The sequence below is a fragment of the Mustela erminea genome, chromosome 21 (genome assembly GCF_009829155.1).
Source record: "Mustela erminea isolate mMusErm1 chromosome 21, mMusErm1.Pri, whole genome shotgun sequence".
Classification (NCBI taxonomy): Eukaryota; Metazoa; Chordata; class Mammalia; order Carnivora; family Mustelidae; genus Mustela; species Mustela erminea.
In genome coordinates this window covers 17,259,833-17,282,572 of record NC_045634.1, presented here as the reverse complement: position 1 = coordinate 17,282,572, position 22,740 = coordinate 17,259,833, and the positions used below count along the sequence as shown (strand labels likewise).

General features: G+C 36.8%; 2 protein-coding genes across 4 annotated transcripts in view; one reads left to right on the top strand and one right to left on the bottom strand.

The window, feature by feature from the left end:
* Positions 1 to 1,341: 1,341 nt before the first annotated feature.
* CNOT7 (CCR4-NOT transcription complex subunit 7) lies at positions 1,342 to 19,834 on the bottom strand. The gene is made up of 7 exons (XM_032328962.1): positions 19,642 to 19,834; positions 17,834 to 18,044; positions 15,564 to 15,757; positions 10,219 to 10,380; positions 6,864 to 7,008; positions 4,579 to 4,689; positions 1,342 to 3,010 (listed from the first exon to the last, which is right to left on the bottom strand). The coding sequence occupies exons 2-7, from the start codon at positions 17,948 to 17,950 to the stop codon at positions 2,882 to 2,884; spliced, it is 858 nt and encodes a 285-aa protein (XP_032184853.1). The 5' UTR covers positions 17,951 to 18,044; positions 19,642 to 19,834; the 3' UTR covers positions 1,342 to 2,881.
* A 49-nt stretch (positions 19,835 to 19,883) lies between these two features.
* The window catches only part of VPS37A (VPS37A subunit of ESCRT-I), a 73,298-nt gene continuing 70,441 nt past the window's right edge, over positions 19,884 to 22,740 (top strand). For all 3 annotated transcript variants that reach the window (XM_032328958.1, XM_032328960.1, XM_032328959.1), the window contains exon 1: positions 19,884 to 20,312. In XM_032328958.1, the coding sequence (XP_032184849.1) occupies positions 20,188 to 20,312 (125 nt within the window). In that variant the 5' untranslated portion in view covers positions 19,884 to 20,187. The remainder of the gene's footprint in view (positions 20,313 to 22,740) is intronic.

Below are 22,740 nucleotides of genomic sequence, written 5' to 3'. Positions count from 1 at the left end.
ATGGCTTTCTTGGCTAACAGACTTTGGTTGTAGCCTCACTTTCATTTCTTATTTTTGTGAAGAAATCACGATGTGTTAAGATACTCCATTTCAAAATGTCTGTTGCTTTCCCAGTAGTTGGGCGTGTTGTGATGAGTGCTTGGTCTGCTTATGTCAACATATATTGTGTTTTTTAGCAGTTACAGTAGCATTCCTTGACAAACTCAGTATTTACCATATAATTTGGGTTAGAAAATCCACATTCCAGTGTGCCTTCAAGGCACAGCATTCAAAGTGCAGTTTTCTTGTTTTGACATAATGATCTGGTAACAGGAAAAAAAAATGTTTTTGTACAGATAGACAAAGCACTCTAAATGCTTTCACATCATAGCTGCATCACTGATTGTGTCGCATACCAAAACGGAATGTGAAATGCTAAGAAAGCCATAAGCAGTTTCTGTAGCTGCTAGTCAACCTTCCTGCTGTGGTGCAAAAGTAGCCATAGACAGTACAGAAATGATGAGTGTGGCTGCATTCCAAGAAAACTTTATTTATGGACACTAAAATTTGAATTTCATAATTTTCACATGTCAGGAGGTATTACTCTTTTGATTTTTTTCCCCCAACCATTTTAAAACCATAAAAATTGTTCTCATCTCTCTGGCCTTACAAAGATTGGCAGCAGCCTGGTTTGGGCCTGTAGGCTGTAGTTTGCTGACCCTTGCTCCAAGAGATTTAATAGAATAAGGTGAGTCCAGAGTTAATGGCTCAGGAGCATTACAAAATTATCAGCCAAATATCTCAAGTCCAAAAGCTAGATTTAGTTAAGGTCATAATGTTCCTCTCTTAGAAGTAATAAAATAGTATTACTGCTTAAGAGACAGAAACCAAAACTGACACAAACTAAGAAATTGAGCAACTATGTGGCTATTCAAAAGGGAATCTTTGTAATTCCTATTTTTTTAAGGAGGTGAAGATCAAAATAAGAAACCTATTAGATTATCTGCTATATTGTGTCAGCTTTAAAAAGAAGCCACAGTAAGTCATATCAAATGCATTACTTTGTCTTTAAGAATAAATGCCTTCGTGGAAAGGAGATAAAAATCAATTCTTAACATCTAGTTGAGGTATTCATAAAGAATAAGCTGACAGTGTTGAAATGCAAAAGGCTCCATTAGACTCATTATTCAACTAATAGAAACTAGACTATTAGCTACAGTTGAAGTTACCGAGTTATTAATAATACACTAACAACTAGTTACAGTTAAAGAAGTTACTGAGTTCTGTTCAGTTGCCCAAATTAAAAAAAATAAAATCTCCCAAATAAATATTTTTAAAACAAAATTACCAGTCATCAACATATATAAGAAAACATTTCTGAAGGCTTTATTTACAAAAGCTTTAAAAACAAATAATACCCTCTGTTTTGCAAATAACGTTTTGTTTAAAAAGGACCACCCAGTTACAGCATTGTAATATAATGAATAATGTACAAAGAAAACAAACCAGTGTGGCTAACATTTTAAGATTTGCTAGTATTACTGATTCAAATGTAGGTGACACACATCATAACGTGTAGTCTATCATTTCAGGGAAGAGTTAATGATTACCAAAATGTCTTCCTACACATGCTCTGGTCTGGTCACATATTCTGCATGGCTAAATATTTCAATCTCTTTTGTCAATATATATAAAATAGATTGCAAAGATATACACAAAAAAATAAACAAGCATTACACTCCTCAGGTAATTAGCTATATATATAGCCATATATATATACACACACACACATATATGGCTTTATATATAGAATATATTTTTGTGTTTTGTTTTTTGCACCAAATCTCTTCATTATTTATCTTTGTAATAACTATGAAAGCACAATTTTTTGTCTTCTAATTTAATTTGGTACAATACATACCTAAAGACTTGCTATCTTTGGACTTTAATGAAATTGATTTGTGGAATCAACAAAGCAAGAGCATCGTAAGTATGGCTATAAAATGTTTAAAAAATTAAAAATAAGGTAAACAGTGACAGAGTAAGAAGAAGCAGATCAAAGGGAAGTGTGCTATCATAAAATAATGGCGGCTTCAATTATCTTGGATGCCAGTTTCCTGGCAGACATTAAACATCCAATCACAAGGGATTTTTCCTGAAGGGTGTAAAGCTGGTTTGAAAAATTCTTCAGTCACAGAGCAGCCTACACATGCCAATGAGAAACTGACAGACACTAGATGTGCTTGGAAGATTAAACACCACGTACAGAAACAGCAGTTACTAAGCTCTCAGTAGTTTTTTGTTCACTTTTTTTTTTGTAGTCTTGCTGAATCAACCGTTTGCACAATGCAAGTGCTATTTCCGTGGGTCAAAAACAAGTAAATACTGTATAAGGTTGGCAGATGGTCATTTTTCCAGCTAAGAGCAAGAAAAGCCAAAATTTCTGATAAAACAGAGGATTTGAGTCAGAATCACTCTCTAAAGTGCAAAATTGATGGTCCACAATCTCAAATAGCTAAAACTCCTGCAGAATAGAAGGGAGACATGAAACAGGGAAATAAATTACAGTCAGTGCTAGTTAATTTAGGAAGGGGGAAAAACAAACCAAGCCCAAGCAGGTGAAGTTTATCAAAATATTCAGTATGATACGGGTTTCCCCACTCTCTGTCACACATGCCTGCTAACAAGTATATTAAGTTAAGGCCAAATTTAACCTGAATGCTTTTCTATTTATTAAGATCTGAGATAGGAATGGTCATACTAGTACTGAAAGGCAGAAAATAAAATGGGCTATGAAAGAAAAAAAAATAGTAATATCTATTGTTCAAGGGATTCAACGAGAGATAAAACCTATATACAAGTTTGTGTGTAGCTCAAATAAAAATAAAAGGACTATTTCATGTCATGACTGCTTGTTGGCTTCCTCTTCATATGCATTCCCTGTGCCATTCTGTACATAGGATGAACCAGAACCAAGGCCATACAAATGACCACAATATTTGGCATCATCAATATGATCTTCAAAGAACATCTAAAAAGGAATTTTGGGGAAAAAAAAAAGATAATTTTAACCAAAAGGTACCACTGGTAACTTATATTTCAGCAATGTAAGTACTGACTGTTTATTAACTAAAATGACAGCTCTTTTCTATGGTGCTCCTTTGAAGCCACACATTTTAAAATTCAATGAGTAAGATTAACGTTCTCAAGAAGTACAGAGCTCAAGAGAAACCAAAGAAAAAGACTACTAAAAAAAATGTATAAACAAGGGTCTTTCCTATTAACACTTAGATCAATTTATGAGAGTTTGTAATCATGGAAAAATGGCAGGAATTCTTATTCCATTAATGTAACATACTCAATGGTCACAATGAATGAGCACTGCCAATGATTGGAGAAAAACATTTAGGCTTCTAAGTAGCCTTGAGTCTATATGCAAGGCTGAGTTGGCTGAAAACAAACCCTGAACACATCCTGGACAGTGAAATCTGAACATTCACACTAGGTCACTATTCTTGAAAAAGCCAAGGAACATAAAGATGATAAATTAGTAGCAGAGAATCCACATTAATTGAACCATTAAGGTATTTTTTAAAATGCAAAGCTGAAAATCCAAAAGATTGTTTTAATTCTCTAGTGTAGCACTGGAAAGAAGTACAAAACAAAGTATTTATTTGTCATTGAATAGACAGTCCAAATCACTTCTGACTCAACACCTGGCAAAACAACTATTACGCTTTCTATTATTAATACAACTGCTACAGAAGTTTTAAATTTCCAGATAGTTCTCAGTCAGTTCTTGAGTATCTAAGAGGATATATTCAGAAGAATTCTAAAGTTGTATTTTGCAAAACGGAAAACTTTCTTTTTGCATTTAATTTACAATGAGGTGTACTTGCATCTATCGCTCCATTACTAAGCTAGGAGGAGCCTTCGATTCACCTAGCTTTATATTCAGTATTGCCTTTTGCCACTTAAGGGGCTCTGCTCAGTATGATTTTTGATTCAACAACTACTTCTCATTTACTTAACCATTTGAGAATTTAGAACCTCTTAGTAAGACTCAATCTACTAAAAAGCACTATATAAGCATTACTCTACAAACCCTCAAAATGCTGAAAAAACGGCATAAACAAATGGTATTTTACCAGCAATTTAATGCCTATGAGAAGACAATGCCAGGGAGACCTAACATGTAGATCCCTTGACTTGGCAGCGACAGCACTGATGTGGTCTACAGAAAGAATTCTGGAGTTCTGCTAGTAATGAGTGTGTCCTTGGATAGAAGTTACTAGTCTCTGGCTTCAGTTTTCTCATCTAAGAAATAGTCTGGTTGGACCTACATGATTCCTAAGGTAGTTTAAATTGTTTCATTTTTTCAGTCTATGAAGAAATCATTTTTTCAGTGCCCTCTGAACTACATTTCAGGAGGACTTATTTTTGAACACTTTCATTCAAGTGTGTTGGACACAGCCTACATGCATCTCTAACCACGTCTTCATTTAATGAGCACTTATTGCCCAAAAACGTTTGCCGTTAGATTTTTTAATGTTCTCAACCTAACAACCAACTGAGAAAAAGGCACTGATGTCTTCATACTTCTCTCATTTTGAAAAAGGCCATTCCTGTGAGCAATGAATCAGATCCCGCTTGATGCTGTGGTCCTATCCGTTCCAGCTCTAACTGTTCAGCAACTTCCTGTAAACCACCCTAGAAGAAAGAAAATCTGCCTGTCAACACAGAAACAGTGCAATGCCCAAATTCACAAGTTATATAACTTAGACACTGACCAAAATATAAATGGACTTATTTAGCACATAAAGATGGACCTTATGACGATCCAAAAAAAAAAAAAGTGAACAAATTAAAGTATTTGTTGAATATGGGAGAAGTTTATAATTTAGTAGAAAATGAGATCCTAATTGGGAAAATTTGTGTTCATCATATGCTTTAAGGCCTGTGACAGGCAAATAACATTCCTGAAGATTTGGGGGAAGCAGATCCTATACATGGGAACAGGTGCACAGGGGAACATTTATCAAGCACATTCAGTCAATCCATCCATCAATATAAAATGACCATTGGCAGCTTCTCTCCAACTTTCCTAAGCTTCTCACCAATCCATCTCTAAGTAGTTTACCCTCATAATTTGTATAAAACAAAGCTATTGTGATTAAATCAGTCCTTAAAAATCCACAAAGTGCTTAATTCTGGTTTTGTTAAAAAGAAGAGTATGCTGTTATAAGAATACAACTCCTTATGAGGGTCTAAATATCTGCTTATGTTAATATTGCCAGGCTGAAAAAAGAAAGGAATGAAAGCAAGAGAAAAAGAATGAAAGGGAAAAGTAAAAATAAAGGAAGAAAGAAAGGGAAGGAGAATAATGGCAGGGGGAAGGCAGGATATGAGTAAAGAAGGAAGACAGGAGCGCAACAGAACAGGCCATTCAGCATGGCTGACCAGAGGTCAAAAAGCACCTTTTGTCATTAACCTAAATTTAACACAGCAGCTCACTCGGCATATTCAGAATAGCTGGTAAGCCTAGAAATTTTCCAATATCACACACATGGTGAGCAATAATTTGATCCTGTTCCTAAAATATGTCGTTGCAGAGACATGTCAGATTTTAAAAAGCACTTCTAAAGCCAGATGAAACATGTGGGTCATGGATTCTCAGCATCTAATGCTTTCAGGGGTGGACTGAGTTTCTATAGCAATAAGGCTATCCTATTGCAAGTTCACTTGAGTCACAGCGAGAAGTCTCTTCAAATTGCACACAATCCTGCTGCTCTTAGGTGCTCCAAACAAGGAGTGACCTTTCTTTAAAACTTCCCCAGCTATATGCCATATTCTGTAATAAGGCAAGCAAACTTTGGCCAAAACACTACTTCTCTTCTGATTATAAGTTCAATTATCAAAAGCAAAGTTTTCAACTTCTACACTGTTTCTTTCTGCTTAAAAGTAAAGCACTTAAGGTTTTTGCCATCTCCTAAAAGTATAATTTTATCTGCACTTCTAAAAACCTGGAAAGAAAACGTGATCAACCTGATGCAGGTTGTACCAAGCAGCCACTTCACCTACACATGCTTTTTAGTTGCAGCTTAAATCCAAACACAGCTGGAAAAAAAATTAAAAAATAAAAAATAAAGCCCTTCTACTCCTTGGGAGTCTAAGCCACCAAGAGAATTCATTCTCAAACTGAAGGAGTACTTTACTGATTAAAGAAACATTCCTTTTTAAAGAATTCATGTTCAGAAGTAACATTATTACACATGCATTCAGCAATGTCAGAACGTAAGCTACTGTCCAGACAGGACCTAGACGTTTACAGAAGCACTAACATCTTGATTATCTTTTAGGCCGGGGAAAAAAAAAATCTTTTAGCCATGTTAATTAACCCTAGGAACATAATCTGTGACTGGAACCAATAAAATAATTTTTGTCCAGGGAAAACTTTGTTTGCTACATTACTGACCACACTGCTGGCCAGCTCAGATTTTATCTTGCATGGGTAGATTGTACGCATGTTGGACAGCAAAACTTGCACTTCTGTGCATGAGAGCCTCGCTAGTCCTCACATTTTTGTGCAGGTTTATGATTTTCAATCTGGCAAAGATGAAAATCTGATTCTTGGTTTGAATTTTGTTGAAAACTTATTCTGCCAATATACACTAAAATTCTGAAAAAGGATTTCCTATAAATAATTTATGCAACAATAAGAATCAATAACCAGATAATATAATCACATTTAATACAAAACTTGAAATATGGCTTAAAACACTTGAAATATGGCTTAAAACAACATCCCAGGCTAACATCTTATTTAACAGTCACTCAGTCTAAATAGTGTGTAGACTATAAACAGCCACTTAAAAAAGCCTTACTTTGAGATTTTTGCAGCTTTTCATGAGGTACTTCACATCATAAATGACAGGAAAAAATAATCGAAGGATCTCAAAGAAGTCAAGTTCTTCTTCAGGCAAGTTAGAGTTGGTCAGGATTTTGATTAAATAGCCAAAGTCATAACCACTACAAAAGGGTTAAATACAGAACAGAGACATATAAATATCATAGAGATGAAAAAATTATTTTTTTCTGATACAAATTTTAAGTGAGCCACAACTGTAGGTCAAAAAAGGAATCAACCAAAAAAAAAAAAAAGATCCCAGCCCCCCACAAAGAGAGAAAACAGACATGTTTCTAATGATGTAATGATAATAGGAAAATGCCATCATCTTACCAACAGTGATACGAACTTCTACCATTCAGAGATACCAGAACACAGATCTATACTAGCTTCTCAAGTCTATAGTCACTAGGTTACTATTTTTACTGATCTCTAAAGGAAGAACTCTAAGCATCAAACCACCCATAGATGTCTCAAAAATTGTTAAATAATTATGGAAATGGAAAAATATGAATGAGAACGTGGCTAAAGATGTCAAAATGTAGCAGAATTGGCAAAAATAATACAACTCTTCCCATATTTTACATAAAGAGGTCATATGCTTCAAAACCCAAAGTGGGGTGCCTGGGTGGTTCAGTCAGTTAAGCGCCCAACTCTTGATCTTAGCTCAGGTCATGATCTCAGGATCGTTGAGTTCAAGCTCCAAATTAAAAATAAAAACCCAGGGCGCCTGGGTGGCTCAGTGGGTTAAAGCCTCTGCCTTCAGCTCAGGTCATGATCCCAGGGTCCTGGGATCGAGTCCCGCATCGGGCTCTTTGCTCAGCAGGGAGCCTGCTTCTCCGTCTATCTCTGCCTGCCTCTCTGCCTACTTGTGATCTCTGTCAAATAAATAAATAAATTCTTTTTTTTTTTTTTTTTTTAAATTTTTTTTTTTTTTTTTTTAAGATTTTATTTATTTATCAGAGAGAGAGGTGGGGAGAGAGTAAGCACAGGCAGACGGAGTGGCAGGCAGAGGCAGAGGGAGAAGCAGGCTCCCTGCTGAGCAAGGAGCCCGACGTGGGACTCGATCCCAGGACGCTGGGATCATGACCTGAGCCGAAGGCAGCTGCTTAACCAACTGAGCCACCCAGGCGTCCCTAAATAAATAAATTCTTAAAAAAAATAAAAACCCAAAGAATAATTCCTTAATGAAAGTATTTTCATCTTCCTTAGATGATTTTACCAGTCATTCTCTTCCCTCAAATTTCTGTTCCGATGTCATATGGCTCCTCAAGATATACTAAAGGAAATGCTGTGTTTCTCAGTAAACACGGAGAATTACTATCCAGAGAATAAAATACCAACTCCCACACTTTCAAGTCAAGATCTCCTAACTCTACTGTTTTTTTTCCCCACAGCTTTGTATGTCCCCACATTCCTGTGCCTTAATTGCACACCCTTTTCCTCCCTGTCTACTTTTACTTCAAGGACAAGATGCCTTCCCCGAAGAGTCTAGCTCCCAGTGATTTCTTATACAAACTGTTTCCTTGTACTACCCTTTAAAATGCATTATTGTTTCCTCCACTAGTCTAGTAGGAATCACATTTTTAAAAATATCTTAAAATCTTTTACTTCGCATAGCTGGAAGTCAGTACATATTTGGTGAGAGGTGGTATTAACGTATCTTTTGGGGGATACAAATAAAATTTCTACTTAATGTTCAGAACTCCTTCTAATTTTAAAAAGAAAAAAAGAAGCTTTACCATTGAAGACAGTTAAGGAATACCAAGGTATAAGCAATTAACAGTAGAAACCTTTAAATTTCTGGTAATTGGCAAGGAAGTGACTCTATCATCCAACTAAAGAGAAGTCAATACAGCATTTACTTATTACTAGTAAAAGACTGTACAAGAATTTAGGATTTATAAATTTCTTAAACTAGTCTTTATCTCATAGAAATAAGAGATATTAGAATATTAGAATATGATGAAAATATTTAATGCCATTTACAATAAAATCTTAACATACCTTGACAAATACTGGAGTCTAATTTAGACTATACAGTCTAAGAAGACATGAACCCCTTGTTTCTCTTTATCTTAATATCCCCAATGCCTAGCATGCAGTATTTGCTCAGAGTATTTTTTTGAATGAAAGAGTAAGTCATACACAGCAGAAGGATGAAGGTTTCTAGTCATGACCAGGAAAGTCAAACAAAACAAAACAAAACAAAACAAAACCCTGAAAAATATTCCTAATGTTAACAGAGACTTCAGTCTTGTCTCCTGAGGTATAGGTTCAAATGGAGAACAGAAAAAAAAGATGACAGGTGACAATTAATATGTTCAATACTCCTAACTCAAAAACTACTGCTTAGTACTACAATAGAGTCTGCAAAATGAATAGTCCTTTACTACAATCATTCCAGAGGCCAGAGTTGGAAATTCTAAAGCATGCAGGAATGTCTCTATTTTTTTAAAAATGTGTGAAATGGACCCAATATAAGAACATTAATAGAAGGCCAAATAAAATAATTCCCAAGGCCACTTTTAGTCCCTGTGCTTCCAATTTAATTTAGCGTACCTCAACAGAAGAACTTTCTTACCTGGAAGTCTATTTTGACAAAATGGAACTACCTTCCTTTCTAAATATTCTCTTTCCAATCCAATTTTATTTTATAGTAAGAATGAAAAACAACCATTTATTGAGAATTTACTGTTTGTAAAATCTTTTATTAAAATGCTCTAAACATATTATTGATCATTAAAACTATATATTTACCTAAGTGATGCCTACCTGATCACTCCTCTTTGAAAAAAAAATAAAAATCCACGACCCCCCACTGTTTTTTTCTCCACAGCACTTATCAACAACAAACCACAATATAAATTTCATCATTCAAAAAGAATTGCCTATTCCCACCAGAATATAAACTTCATGAGGCTGAGGATTTTTAGTTTAATTCCTAAAATCTTATACCAAAGTGCTTGGCATTGGTAGATATTAAATAAATATTTTCTTAACAAACGAATGATTTCATTCTAAGGCTCAGAAATGTTAAATAACCCCCAGTAACATTGATTCCAAATGGCATTGCTGGATTTAAACCAAGATCTACTTTGTCAGCCTAACTCTTTCCACTATGTAATACTCTCTCACTGGCTAAAAATGAAATACATAACTTTAAATTAACTCTTAAATAGACCAACATTAGCTTCTTGAGAGGAGACTGCTATGTGGCAGCCAGTTCCTTATAGAACTGAGCCTCAAAGTTCTGAAACAGTGACCCACACCAAGTGTGGAGCAATTAGGAAATAGAAACACAAATGCCATTTTCAATGCAATCTTTTTACCTATGAAATGATAACCATTTGACCCCTTCGCAGAGGACCACTCCCGATGTCATAAGAAGTTCTGCAAAGTACTGGGTCTCAATTCCTTCCTCCTCATGTTTTTTAAACTGGATGCCAGATGTTGTTAGTAGCTCTATAGAGTCCTGGGCATACATGTCCTCCCTGGCAGAAGAAGAAAGACAACCTTCAAAAATGCCATTCTTCAAACAAACCATTTTTCTCCACTTACATCTACAACCTACAGTACCAGAAACAATAAAACACAGGACTGGCCTGGGTCTGATTATTCCAATGCTTCACATATAGGAAGGAAAATACAATTTAAATATTAAGGTTATTATTTTAGAAAAGAGTTCAGTCAATCATCTTTCAAAGCAGTCCAAGGGTGAGATTTTAATCTTTACTACTGATTCAATGTCATTAGCCTTTCCCAAGTTACATATATTTAACTGAGTTTGAAAAAAGGGTCTTCTACTCACCAGGGGCTACCACCACAAAGTGAAAGACATGTTCTTTTCAGGGGCTTTCAGTCTCAGCAGCCTTTTTATTGCTGCCCCATGGAGCTGTAGCCACAGGGGTGGGTGACAGCCTATATCCATCTCCCATGCTCCCAGCAGCATCAGGAAGGAGAGCAAGAGGAAAATATCTGATGTGGCTAAATTAAAACTACATTCCATCCTAGAGAAAAAGGAATCTCCTCCTCTCACTAATGATGAGCCTTTCAAAGGGCGCCAATAACCAGTAAAATGTTTAAAATGGAAGACTTTGCTATAAGAGCAATAACTTCTTCTTCTAACAATCTTAATCCTAGAAAATCACCTCCCAAAAATGAAGCCAGGAAATCTAAATATAAACCAAACATTGAAGATTTTACTTAAGCCAAAAAGAAAGCACTAATTTCTAAGCATGAACACACCGGTATCCAAATGTTAAATTAAATTTTAAAAAAGGATCAAAACGAAGGTACAGGTTTCTGAAAATACATGGTAAGTATTTTGTGCACTGCTTACTGGATTTTTTTCATTTACTTTTTAAATAGCAAGAATACTGGTTTCCACCACTTAGTGAAAGAAAATTCTATTAAAAGCTTTAACAAAACTAATTAAACCAAAAGAAACATTACATTTAGGTGAAAAAGTGTTCTTACAGTCTATTCTCTGGAAATCAGTCTGCTTCTAAGTGTCTTTGAAAAATAACAAAACATAATGTTGTATGGTGCCAAACAGTAAATATAGTTATTGTGGTGAGCACTGTACAATCTACAGAATTGTTAAATCACTGTTATGCACTTGAAACTAATGTAAGATATGTGAACTATCCTTAATATAAAAATTTAAAAAACAAATACTAGCCATTGAACATCTTTAAAAAAAGAGGGACCTGCAATCATCACTTTAGGTCAAAATTTCCCCTAAGAAAAACCCTTTAGGAAGGATTTCTGAATAAATCTAATAAAAGTTTTTTTTTTCATTAAACAACAGATATCATTGGCCTTATTACACTAAAAGTATGTATCTTAAACAATTAAAATCTCACTCATCTGGCTCTGATGCTCACACTGAGAGGCATACTTTAGCAAATTATAACCAACCCAAAGCGTAAGATTCTTTCTCTAGGCTCACATTATACTGGGCCATATGCTCACTTTATCTTTTAGTACACAGATTCAAAAGGGCAATGATTTTTGTCATTTTTGTTTAATGTCTATCACCACATCAGAAAACTTGTGAGGTGGAACAGTGAGTGTTGCACTACTTAAATCAGAATTTCCCAAACTTGCCCAATGACAGCAATCATCCAGAGAGTGTACCAAAAATATGGGTTTCCAGGTCTTATACCTAGAATTACAATATCCAGGAGAAAGATCTGGGTAAATACCTCAGGTGCTTAATAATCAACAAGTTTAGTTAAAAAAAAAAATGTATAAAATTACTTCTTTCTCTTTTTTTCTGTATAGTTCACATTACTCAATGCAGATTAAGCTAATGTACTGTATTTCTTGGGAGTAAATATTTTAAAATTCAGAACCAATTCCATGCTTTATAATACCCAAATCATTAGAAGAGAAAGCTGAAAGTTCCACACAGGTAAGCTAATAAATCTCTAAATAGAATGAAGAAAATTTCCTGCTGGTATGGAAAACTCTGTAATTCTTATAATTCAATTCTCCAAATCAATTCAAATTCAAACCTCCAAATCCCCTTCCCATGGTATTCCATTTCAAGTTTTTTTTTTAATTTTTTAATTTTTTTATTCCAAAATTCATTGTTTATGTATCACACCCAGTGCTCCATGCAATACGCGCCCTCCGTAATACCCACCACCAGGCTCACCCACTCCCTTACCCCAGCAAAACCCTCACTCAGTTTGTTTCTCCAGAGTCCACATTCCCAAGCTCCAAAAATCCTAGTACATGTAGGAATATATTAAAGGATGGAAATCTCAAAAAAGTAGTCAAAACATTGTTTAGTCAAAAGTGTCAAGGACTACTGCAGGTGCAGGTACTGGCTTACTGATTATAACAATCTGTTCAAAACACCAGGGAACAGTAATGATTGCTCCTAACACTCATCAACTACTAAGTTTAAGGAGGCAAAATATCTAGGCATAATAATTGAACTGGAGTGAAAGCCATGTACAAATACCTAAAAAGGGTTTTCCCAAAAAGCAGAGATACAAGACTACTCATCTCAAACTATATCCTAAAAACAGAAACTAACTTAACTAGGTATGTTAAATCCCATAAATATATTTTTTCATCCTTTCTTAAAGTAGGCTCCACGTCCAACATGGGGCTTGAACTCACAACCCCAAGATCAAGAGTTTCATGCTCTATGTACTGAGCCAGCCACGTGCCCCTACTTTTTGACCTGCCTACAAGTATAAACTTAGCCTACTACACAAATTCACATTTTTAAACACAGACTCAAGATTTTATAATTTGGAAATGCTTTCCAACCTCAATCCATTCCTGGCTCACCATACATTTTATATTTTAAAACATGCACCCTATATATTTAAGTTTATGCTAAAAAATCATGAGCAAAGACAAACCAGAACACAGACTGTTACAAATGCACAAACAGTCACAAAAATTAATGTTTTATGAACTCGAACCAAGAATATGTAAGATGCTCGAAAAATCTGCAAAGACTATATGAAAGACAACATGAACAGCCTGCAACTCTATACAAGACAATAGCCTTTTATTGCTATTGTCTTGTATACCTTCAAATGCCTGGGCATTATCCTATAAACAAAATCAAAACCATCCTGATTCTGCTGTCCTTTCCACTTAGGGTCCTCCCTGTATCTCCTCTCCTCTGCCGTTTTCCTTCAGTGAATTATCAGCTCCCTGTCTGTTGCCACTGAACCCACAATCTCCTGTAATCTCTATTACACTATCAAAATGATTTTCTCAAATAATAATTTCTGTAATCATCAAATTGATGTTTTAGAAATTTGTTCTCATCTCCTTTGATAGGGATAGCTTTCTTCTGCACAGCTCACAAATATTCTACTTCAACTTTCATTTTACTATCAACTCCAAATTCAATTTAGAGAGAACTCCTATACATTGATCATTATCTAACAAATTCTAATTTTTGGACTTTGGCAATGGAGAGCAGACAGAAATGTTACAGGAACACAAAGTTATAAAGACCATGACCAACCTTCCTCAACACTATACCCCTGACACCTAACCCAACTGCTGACACATTCTAGGCACTCAATAAAAAAGTCAATTTTTCATCTTTCTACAAAATATCCAAGATTCTATTCATGGTACTCTGTTCTCCATATTAAGTAGTCCCAGTTTTATCTTCCAAATAATCATTTCCACTTAAATAGTATATTCCACTATATCCTTCTCCTTAAAAACATCTTCTTAGACATTAACAATAGCATAGTGGCCAAACCTAGTAACAAGTAGCTCTCTCTGTATAAGAAAAAAAAGTCTTTCAAAGATTGTAATATGGCAGTTGTTATAACAAAGATGTTTCTAGAAAAGGAAAATGTCAATTTTTCCAAATTGGAGACATAGATGGGTCCACCTCCTACTCATGTATTTACATCACAACGGTATCTCAGTTGAAGAAAGTGTTCTAATGATCAACTTGGAAAAAAAGGAAAACAGAACAAATGAAATGGTAAAGAACTAATTTTAAAAATGGTTATCTTTTGAGAAAAGGGCAAAAGACAATTTTCAGTGTTTCAAATTACAGTACTTATAGAAGATTATTACCAGTTTGAATAGAGAGGAGTAATTTTTACCCTTTAAATTCAACAAAGTAAAACAGAAAATGAGGCTAAACACAATGTAATTATAAGCCATAGTACTTCACCACTAACGACATTACTCTCTAGTATATGTGCTGCCGATGCCGAAGCAAGCACGACGACACTACTCTCTAAAATCATCAGCTCTGCTTTTTAGAACTTACATGCTAAATATCACACTGTTGTAGAGAGAATGGGAGGTTCTTACACTGGCACTACTGTTAATTGTCCCACAGCTTAACTATTTTCTGAAGCAGATTTAAGATCATATTACACAAATACATGCTGTCAAATAAGACACCGCAATATTTTAACTTAATTAGAATGTCTTAAACATTTCCCCACCTTAGAGTCAGTTTGTAAACAATCCGCCCTCAGCCAAAACACTCCAGACCTCCCTAAGCTATCAAGACAACGAATAAGGAAACTCGATTTCAACCTTGGGCTTGAGTTAGAATTTAGTTTCTGAATGGTTTCTGAAAGAAATACCAAGTTCAAGGATACCATTATCTCTCCTATGTTAGTTCTAAGAGGTTTTGTGGGGTGATCGGGGAATTTAACTACTAAATAACTATTGTATAATTATATTGACTTGACTAGAAAATGCACTCAAGTTTCCAAGAAATGTCTTACTGCCCTTGACATGTAATCCATTGATAGTCTGGAGTTTGTAATAAAAGTATCTCCACATGAAGGATAATCACTACAACAAAGATGTATAGATTTCAAGTTGCACACAAAGGTTGAAAGTAAAATATAACGTAAAGGTTATTTTTCTATCAAGAAGTGTCTTGAATACCCAAAGTTTTTCAGATTTCAAAAAAAAGTAGCAGTCATACTTTTCCAAACAACATCTTTAAAATTCAAAGTATTTGAATATAAAGTCTTCTTTATCCTAGTTCTTTCGTTCCATTAGAAGAAATCTAATCTCTTGAAATTTTAGGTTTTAAATATTTCTAGGATAACTGCCAAATTCAGTTAGCATTTCATTCACCATACTTAAGAGAAATCAATTCCTAAAATTAAGCTAAAAAAAGTTTGGGTTATATTTATTTCCCACTTACGTCAAATTAAATTTAAAATTAAACTGCCAAGTTGAAGTTCCTGGAGGATATTCTCCTTGCTCATTCATAAATGTCAGTCCTAGCTGAATTATCTTTAACAAGTCTACATTACATCGCAATAGTTGGTACTGATAGTCAGCATTGCTCCTGAATTCTCCAATAGGTCTTGCAACCACACCTGGAAACTCGGTATCCTGTAAAATAGTTTTAAGATTCATTATTTACTAAATGACCAAAACCACAATCCACAAATTCTTAGCATAAATCATTAATTTTTGGTTCAAGTCAAAGAATCCTGTTATAGGTAATTTTCTACACATTTGTATTCAAATACAAAATTACCTTTTAACTATGAAGAGCATTACTTTTTAGAACCATAAAACAGAACCAAACTTAATGACTTTTTCTCATTTTAAATACACTGTCAGAAAAAAATTATTCTGTATAAGATATGAATGATAAATGCACCAAGTACTCTATTCCCAAGGAAGGGGGAAAAAAATCAAAAATTCACATTTCTCAAGGGGTATTTGAAACTGTGTTCACAGTATGCTAGTGTTAAATGAAGAACTGGTTAAAAAGAATGGAAAATGCATCATACTTTCCGATTATTTTTCTGAGGTAAGGTTTGTCTAAACATCAAAACCCCCTGAATTTCCTGGGCTAAAATAGCACTCTCTATTTCGTGAGAAAACAGGTCACCAAAAATTATGTGATACCCACTTATTCCTGTAGAATGTTATCATGTCTCTAATGTCACTCCTTATCATCTGAGAAATGATCACTACATATTTTTGTGGGATAAAAAACAACTTCTGGGCACTTGGGAGGCTCAGTTGGTTAAGCAACTGTCTTTGGCTCAGGTCATGATCCTGGAGTCCTGGGTTTGAGTCCCACATCCGGGGACCCCCTGCTCTGCAGGGAGTCTGCTCCTCTTTCTCCCTCTGCCTGACACTCCCACTGCTTGTGCTCTCTCTCTCTCTGTTAAATAAAATCTTTAAAAAATAAACAAAAACTTCAATTCTAATTATGGGTAAGTATACTTTTATTAAATAAGTTATCTATGTACACTCAAATATTCGTATTTTCAACAATCAACCTGCCCCTCCCCACAAAAGCACTTTTATTTATTTGCATTAAAAATACTGAGGAAACGACACTGTATCACTTTACTTTTAAAATTCAAATTGGGAAGCAAAAAACAAAATCTGGATACCAAAAACACTATGAAACAGTAAAGAAACTAAAACTCTAAATACAGTCCAACTCAACAACCACTTTACTGGATATTTTATTAACACAAAATGCTACGTGTGTTGTGGGAGAGAAAGGGTAAGACACTAACCCCTTGCTTTGTGGAACTTACAATCTGGAAAACAGTACAGTAACTGTAATAGATGTACAAAATACAGCAGGTAAAGCAGCAAAATAATTAACTCAACAGATGGTCTAGGTAGAGTAAATACTAAATGCAAAAGCAGAGATGCTTAACAGCATAATATGTTCGTGCAACTCCACTGCTGATTAAAACAACAAAAAAAAACTGCAGATCAACAGTGTTCCACTGGGAGGTCTGATTTTTTTTTTTTTTTTGAGAAAGACATGCAGGAGCTCCCTAGCTTTTTTGTGCTCATCTGGTATTATCAGTTAAGCCTTAAGTGTTGCTGGGCGCTGACCTGGCACTCAGCCAGGTTCTAATGTTCTTCTGTTGTTGAGTATGAACAGTTTCACACTTCAACATCAGATAAGACCACTCCGTAATCATGACTAAACGCAGACAAAAACATAAACATTGCCCAAACTACAAAAATGGTCAAACATCTTTCCATCTTGGCTAATGTAAGTAAACTACTGTTTCTTTATAGCTTTAGTATTGTTCTAGTCTTCTCTCATTCTATTTAAAACTTAAGATACCCTGTCATAGAATTATCCCAGCTTCTCAACAGCGTCCAATCCAGAGCACGACTGTGCCTCCTTAATCCCTCCCTAAAACTACCTGACAAAAGCCAAATCCTAAAGTCTTTTCTAACACTCTTACTCACATGCCCCATGTTTTCAGTGGTGTGCATTTTCCCTCACTGCAATGAGTAATAAACCCAATTTGTCACATTGCAGAAGTGTTCCTGGTGGTCTCTGGTTCGAGGACATTGACAAAATTTTCTTTTTATAATTAATCTCTACAATATTAACCAGATGAACTGAATTCAAGACTTTAATATCCCTGTTCCTCTTTTATAAGAAGCATCTTCAGGATTTGATGATAGGCATACCATAGCAACGTAATTATATTTTCTGATAACTTGACGAATTTTCTTCATCTCTTCATCCAGGTTGCAAGCCCAAACTTCACAAATTCTTTGGCTATGATCTACAGTTGCTGCTGGCATAGTGAGGGCACAAGAAGTCTAGATGCCAAGCATCAAAATGTTATACTTGATTGAAGATTTGTTTCATAAAATACTTTATCCTTTATTTTTGTACCTGTCAAAATAAAAACCAGTGAAATCAGAAATATGATTCATAGATGAACTGAGTTGATACAAACCTAAAAGATTATTCAAAGTCCTCGATTTGTAAGAAAATCAGTTTGGGAAATGACTTGTCTAAAGTCACACAGCTTATCAGTAGGAAAAAGCAAAGGACTGAAAAAAGGACTGGTTCTAATACCAATGTTAGGCAAAAACAGTATTTTTTATGTGTACGTACTAATCGTTTTTTAAAAACATTAAAGATTGCTCTGAATTCAACTCACTCTCTGAATAAAACTTTATGAAGACCTCTATTTCCACAAAGAAAATGAAAAGTTAAATAGCGATATAATGTGACTGGATCAGATGTTATTAGGACAAAGGTAATGTTTATTACCAGCATTATGTCATTAACAGCAAATCTGATTTGATTACAAAATCTCATTTAGTGGCATTTACTGAAGTCAGATTAGAAGGTACTTTTTAGTAAACCAACAACAACAAAAAGAGAAAACAAAAAAAATCTCTTTCTGAAAAATAAGTAACAGCCACAGAAACTGTTCTAATGTCCCTAACTGCAGGAGAAAGGAAGAAAAAGGTGTATGCATTTCAAACTGTTTCTCATTTCCTAAAAACCCAAGTATAAACACACATCTGTCCTTCTGTCCAAAAACAGCATCATGCCACATAAAGAGTACAGACCAACATTTTGATTCTTGGACAGAAAAATTCCAAACGCTCCTTCATTTTTCACGGAAGTCTGAAAAAATCCTAACAAACAAAGGTAAAAAAGGGAATTATGATACCTCCCAAACACTTCAGTCACACATGTAACCTCAAGTCCTCTAAGAGCAGAGACCAAAGATCTAGGGGCCCCCTTCTTCATTACCCTCCCCACTCCCCTACACAAACACACACAAACACACACACCTTCATTACCCTCCCCACTCTACTACACACACACACACACACAAACACACACTTCATTACCCTCCCCACTCCCCTACACACCCACACAAACACACACACCTTCATTACTCTCCCCACTCCTCTAAACACACACAGACACACACACACACACTCTCTCTCATTAGCTTCACATTACTTTTCCACCTCTCTCTCTACTACAATTCCAGAAGCCCTGACGAGGCACCAGAGGCCTTCTCATTACTGGAGATACAATCTCCGTGCTGCAGGCTCCCAAAGAATGGAAAACAGCACAGAGCCACTCAAGTCATAGATAACTCTCTTCCCTGGCAGAGAGCCACTGTGAAGGTGCTTGATAACCATTTACTGGGGCCAGACTGACGCCCAAGCACTGCTGCCAGAAGAAATATGAGGAGCTGAGATCTAGGCCACCGCCCTCCACTCCCAATTTCCGTCCAACAACGTCGAAGCCCCAGGTACAAAGCCTTTACGTCATCACTCCGCGCCACCCCCTTGACATACCCTCAGCCCGTTACCCTGCCCCCCCTCCACCCGCCGCCTGGCTTTTTCCTTCGCCAGCCGCCTTCCAGCTGGCGCCATCGCTCACCATCTCAGGTTCATCGTTCCCGCCCCCTTTCTACTTCCCCAATCCGCCCCTCCCCCCCGGCAGACGCAAGATCTACTTGTGTCGCTGAGCTCGCGCTCCTCCTCCTCCTCCTCGCCATAGAGACAGCAACCAGCGGCGGTGGCGGTGGCGGTAGCGGCGGCAGCAGCGGGTGCCCCATAGACACCTCACGCCCAGCAAGGGGAGAAGGGGAGCTGGGGCTGCGCCGCACCGTGCTGCGCCGTCGCTTCTCGCACGTCCTGGCGGGGGCGCTAGGTGATGACGCGACACGCAGAGGGGGCGGGGCACGCAGGTGACGGAAGCTGGGGTGGTGGAGCGCTTGGGGTCAGGCTGCCGCACTGCCTGGTTTGGGCGTCGGGACCGCGAAGGTAGAGCTCCGCGTCCCGGGCGGCTACTTTCCTCTGTAGCTGCCCACAGTCATAGGGTTTCGCCCAGGACCCAAGAACCCCTCAACCGGGCTTGCTTAGAGAAGACGCGGCCCCCCAGCCCTTGGGGCGCGGGAGTCTCGGACTGCTCCTCCTGTCGCTGGGGAACCGCCGGGTTGGGCAGCTGGGAGAAGCAGGCCAGAGCCTTCTAGAGCCTCGGGCCCGGGGACCCGTGGAGGATGAGCTGGCTCTTTCCCCTGACCAAGAGCGCCTCCTCCTCCGCAGCTGGGTCCCCCGGTGGCCTCACCAGCCTCCAACAGCAGAAGCAGCGCCTCATAGAGTCCCTCCGGAATTCACACTCCAGGTGACTGGTCGCTGCCTTTCCGACCGGAGGAAAAAGTAGGGCGGGAGGGTGGGCTCCTCATTGCTCGCTCCTCAGAGCTGCTGCCCCACAGCTGCCTCCTTTTGACATACCTCCGTTCGTCTTGGGTCACACGCTTGCTCGTCTATCCCTGACCCATGTAAAGGATTTTCCTCCGGACCTTTTCTCCCTCCTCCTTGCCTCCCCATGGCTCAGGTCTCCCAATTCTGACTCGCTCATCCCTCCTGACACATCACTTTTGGCTGTAATCAGTTGTGGTCTGTATCCAGGATCCCTTGTTTTCCACTGCTGCTTCACTAGCCTTTCCCTTTGACCACCTGGTTGCCACATTAACAGAATTGTTAAAGTACTGTACTTGGCTAAGAAAGAGTTGTAAAGAGTAATCTCCAGGTATCACAGAGTGTAAAATTGGGGGGGGGGGCGGTGGAGAAAAGGCGCTGTAACATAAAAGGAGAGAGAAGCCAAAGGTCTTAATCAGCGAATTCTTTTCGGTTGGGAATGACATAATCTTCTTAAGTCTTTAAGGTTTACCCGGTTCCAACAGCCTCGTCCCAGTCTGGCATACTAGTAGTCGCTACATCTCTCACTTTATTATTCTTATTCCCAAATCCAGGAATTGCCTTATATTCATGTTAATCTCTTGTTTTCTGGTGAGTTGTTCCTTTTCAGCATGGTCTGAAATATGTTGCAGTTCAAATTATTTCAGCTGTTTTTACTGTAAACTTCAGCCTTTTATATTGTAAATCTTTGTGACCTCTCATGGTTTACAAAAATTAGAACTGCCTCCTTTTATGGATTGAGGCAAGTTTATTTACTTAACAGTGTCACAGCACGGTCTTTGTAAAGATGCCAACATCAGTCAACACTCTTTTTTAAATAGACGTTTCATGGATTTAAAAAAAAAAACATGTATTATGAGACAGTAAAATTAATTCCTGTTGAATGAACTATTAGGGGCCATTTGATCTGTTACTTTCAATAGTTTTTCCCAAGAAAATTTCCCAAGGAAAAAAGTTACAGTGTAGAATAGTTTTAAATTAAATGGGTTGTTAGAAGAAAAATTGACTACAAAGTTAGTATGGCTAAAAACAAGGGCTATTGCTTACTGAACTTCAGATGTTTCTTGATTCTTTGTCTCAAGTCTGCTTGTTCAGAACTTTGGAAGTATTCAACAGAAGATTGGCATGCTCTTTGTTATAAAGATGGCTTGCTTTCTGGAAAATTAAGTTCACAGAGTTCGACAAATCAGGCTTAACTCTTTTCTTCTTTTATTCAAGTCAGTCTTATACTAGTGTCCTAACCTGTAAGAGCTACTCTTACAGTAGCTTATATTAAGATATGCTTATAAAATAAGTTGACTCATTTTGAGCAAGCATAACAAAAGTTTGTCTCTTTAGAAAATATCAGGTTAGAAGATGGTTTTTATTATTGTACTAGTACTAGTATAACCAAAATACTCTTTAGAACTACACCTTTGGAATTAATTGCCTTTAAGTCTGTAGTATATTCTGTTAAATATTCTCACTGCTGGTAAATTTTCATTCTTTGAGATTGGATTGGACTTTTAAAATTGTTTAAAGCCTTTTGCTTCTAAGATTAGTAAATAAGAGAAGTCACTGCTCTGAAATTTCTTGTGTGTTTTTTTGGCCTCCCTAATAAGGTGACATTCTAAAATAAGAATTGCTAATCTAAGAAGTTCTGGAATTGGCTTAAGCTTTTAAGTTCTTTTATAAAAAGACTTGTAGTTTTATCTTATTGAAATATTTCACATTTATAAACTATGCTTGGATTATTTTGGAGACAATTAGGTCGTGTACTTTAAGTTTTCACAGAATGGTACGATGCCGGAAAAAAAAGCTATTCGTGTTAAATCTGCCAATTCAACTTGTACCATACATTTTAAAGCTAGTTTGTAAAAATGATCTCTGTATGCAGTATATGACAGTATGTTGCTTTGATAGCCAAATTTCAATACCATAACTTATACTTAAAAAGATTGTTGTGCAGTAAGACACTGTGATTGGTGATTTTGAAGGTGCATCCTGCAAAAGTTGAAAGAAAGTGTCATGATATTTTAATGAATAATACAAAAACTTCCTAAATTATGAATATCATTATCTTGTTGCATGGGGCCCACTCCTCTAATGTTTTATATTCTGTCCCTTCTTCAGAGGTCAGGTCAGCAGCTCTTTCCTAGGAAGGAAAGGATTCAACTTCTGCCCTCCTCAGTAAGCCCATTCTCTCTTATACCTTCCAACGCTTATCTTCTTTTTTAACTCCTTGTAATTCGAAAAATTCCATTGTAGGAAATAGTCTGTTTGATTCCCTTCCTCAAATGAATGTAAATGTAAATTCCTTTTCTAGTTACCTTAAGAAATCCTACCTCATCTTTAGCAGGCCTCTCCTCAAG